A 3,165-nucleotide genomic window follows, 5' to 3' on the forward strand; every position below is an offset into this window, starting at 1 on the left:
GCCCCCCCCCGCTCTCCCACCGGACACCAAGGCATCGGATATCGATACGAACTCCAGCACTTTGAGGAAGATACTCATGGAGCCCAAGTACGTCTCGGCGACGAGCATCACCTCCACGCACGTGACAACGACGCACGCTGAGCCGGTGAGCGCACCTCGGTTGGAGGAGGCACCCCTCCACCCCGCGGTAGAGGCCATCAAACCGGTTTCGGAGGAGAAGCCAGCGGTTCCTGTCACCAACGCCTTGGACCCACCGGTGGCCGAAGCACCGGTGTTCAGTGAGAAGGAAAAGATCAGCACGGTGATTTCTCCCAAAGCCACTTCTGTTATCAGCAGGATGCCGCACAGCGTGGATCTGGAGGAGGCTCCGAGGATCACCTTGGTGAAGCAAGCTCCCCAAACCCAGACGTGTCTCGTCAACGCCCCCTCGCCGAAATTTAAGCAGAGATCAAGCACAAATGATAACAGTAGGTTTCATCCCGGATCGATGTCTATTATTGAGGAGAGGCCTGTAGAGACTGGCTCCAGTCCGGGGCTGCGGGTGAACACCTCGGAGGGCGTTGTGCTTCTGAGTTACTCGGGGCAGAAGACAGAAGGCCCTCAACGAATTAGTGCCAAGATCAGCCAGATTCCCCCGGCCAGCGCTGTGGACATCGAGTTCCAGCAGTCTGTGTCCAAGTCGCAGATTAAACAGGAGCCTATCACACCATCTCAGCCGATCCCGAAAGGCTCCCAGACCTCGGCGGGCTACGGGACGGTTTCCACCCATTCTTCTTTGGTACTCGGAACGCAACCTTATAACACGTCGCCCGTCATCTCCTCGGTTAAACAAGAGCGCACCGCGCTGGAGAAGTCCGACTCGTCCCACCTTTCTGTCCAGCCTCCGGCGTCTCAGCCCGGTAAAGTCCTCACGCAGACTGTGAACACTCCGCCCGTACTCGTCCACAACCAGATGGTTGTGAACAAAAAACTGTCTGATCCAGCTGCTCTGAAAGTGGAGACCAAGACTCTGCAATCCTCCAACTTGAGTCCTGGAGTCAGTCCTCACCACTCTTCCCTCTCGGGGAAAATGCATTCGGAAGTGAACCACGTCAGCTCAGGATCCAGCACGCCGACCGACCGGGCTATTTCCCACTTGGGGGTCACCAAACAGGAGCCGCACTCGCCCCGTACCAGCGGGCACTCGCCGTCGCCGTTCCCCCGGGCTTGTCATCCCGGCAGTACCTCATCACCGGCTTTATCGAGCAGTACGCCGGTCATGCTGGCGCCGGGAATTCCCGTTTCTCAGTACATATCCAGCATGCATCCCGAACAATCTGTTATCATGCCCCCTCACAGCGTAACGCAGACTGTGTCCTTGGGCCATCTGTCCCAAGGCGAGGTGAGAATGAACACCCCTCCTCTCTCCGGAATCCCTTACGGCATCCGCCCGGAATCGCTCCACTCCCCCAGAGCTCCTCTCCAACCCCAGATGGAGATCAAACCTCAGCGATCCAGCACGCCCCAGCCCGCTCCAATACGAGACATCGTCATGCCTCCTCTATCTTCTCAGCATCCTCCCGAGGAGGAGATGCACTACCACCACACCACGGTGTGCCGGGGGCCGGCCCCGGTTCAGTCCGACGTGCTGGTGATGCAGCCGGATTACCGCATGCACCCCACGAGCATCCGCCTCGACCAGTACAACGTTCCGCGGGACGTGCGGATGATCATGCACCCGCACATGGCCGCCGTGGGCGAGCATCACTCGGAAACGAGACAATCCCGAACGCCTGAAGGGGCCGTGAAAACTCCCCCCGTCAGTAAGACCCCACAACCCGGCAAAGAGACGCCCAAATCTTCCGAAAGCAAGATGGCTCACTCTCCCCACAGCACGTCCCCTCCAGCAGCCAGCTGCCTGGACTGCCTTTGACGCAGCCGGTGGTGGTACCGCATGGGGTACAGATCATGCACCCCGCGGGGAGCTCCTTTCACGATTATCGGTCTGTGTACGGCGACATGAGGAATTACCACACGGCGGCACAACTCGGGCATCCGCAGTTCCCGGGTGCTTCGCCGATCGGGTTGCCTTCCCGGAGCATGACCCCATCTCAGGTGAGAAATCCTTTCTTCTCCTTCTGCGTGAAATCTGGAGTGCTTCAAGCTACTTAAATCCCCAGCGTGGCTCTGTGTGGCCGCGGGAGCTGAGTTCAGCGCTCTGTGGTTAGTCTCCAAGCCCTGCTTAAGCTCAATGCACGAGAGGAGCCATTTTTGTTTGGGAAATGGGATTTGGATGCTGCTTGGCATTAGAGAAAGCTAAAAAATCCTGTTTTCTTAACTCCTCTAGGACTCAGACCTCCCTACAGGTTTCTAGACGTAGAGGTGTTGGGGAGAATTGTCACCATCGAGGTGGCACGTGGGTCAGACATCCTCGGCGTGGCCAAGGATGGGCTTGGGGCGGGATTTGGGGGATACATTTCAGCGCTGGGGTAAGAGGCTGGTGGGGTGGCTTTGGAAGGGGGGCTGCTCCAGGCACCGCTGCAGCAGGACTGGTTTGGTGTGGAGATGCACTGGGATTTCTCCACCAGCTCTCTGGTGGTGTCCTGGCAGCCTCATCGTTGAATGAATGAGTTCTGCCGTGCCCGCAGCCTGAAATTTTGACTTTTTCCCCCACCACCTGCTCCCCAGGGTCTACAGGAGGGCGAACCCTCGCACCCCAGCCAGCCCGTCCGCAGCAAGACTCCTCAGATCCCGCAGGATCCCAAGGGCCCAGCGGCAGCAGCACCCGAACAGAGTCACCACCCCACTGTAAATAGACACGCGGCACCCATGGACCCTCACGTCCACCTTCAGAGGGCACAAGCGGACACGGGCCAGACCTCCTACCCTTCGCCCGTCGCCATTTCCATGAAACAGGAGCTTCCGTCGCCGCACCAACCTCAGGCGGTTCCCAAGCAATCCATGTTTATCCCCACGACGTCGGGTCCCGGCGCCCCGCCGGGGTTACCCCTCAATCGCCCCGAGCCCCAGTCCGCTCTCAAACAGGAGCCGTCTCCTCACCCCGTTTCGCAGAGACCTGTGGATATGGTTCAGCTTCTGACGGTGAGTATCGCTGCAGCGTCTTCTCCTGACCCCGAGTAGCCTTGTGCTTCTTTTCTAAGAATAACTCCAGGTACCAGTACAAGT

At 58.8% G+C, this 3,165-nt stretch overlaps 1 protein-coding gene across 1 annotated transcript in view; it reads left to right on the forward strand.

Moving 5' to 3' along the window:
* The window catches only part of LOC104467802 (msx2-interacting protein-like), a gene marked incomplete at both ends in the record, with an annotated part of 19,863 nt that extends 16,782 nt beyond the window's left edge, over nt 1–3,081 (forward strand). Inside the window, 3 exon segments of the mRNA XM_010081711.1 lie at nt 6–1,871; nt 1,874–2,094; nt 2,668–3,081. Of these exon segments, the coding sequence (XP_010080013.1) occupies nt 6–1,871; nt 1,874–2,094; nt 2,668–3,081 (2,501 nt within the window).
* Nucleotides 3,082–3,165: the final 84 nt, after the last annotated feature.

The sequence above is a fragment of the Pterocles gutturalis genome, unplaced genomic scaffold (genome assembly GCF_000699245.1).
Source record: "Pterocles gutturalis isolate BGI_N339 unplaced genomic scaffold, ASM69924v1 scaffold46379, whole genome shotgun sequence".
NCBI classification, from domain to species: Eukaryota; Metazoa; Chordata; class Aves; order Pterocliformes; family Pteroclidae; genus Pterocles; species Pterocles gutturalis.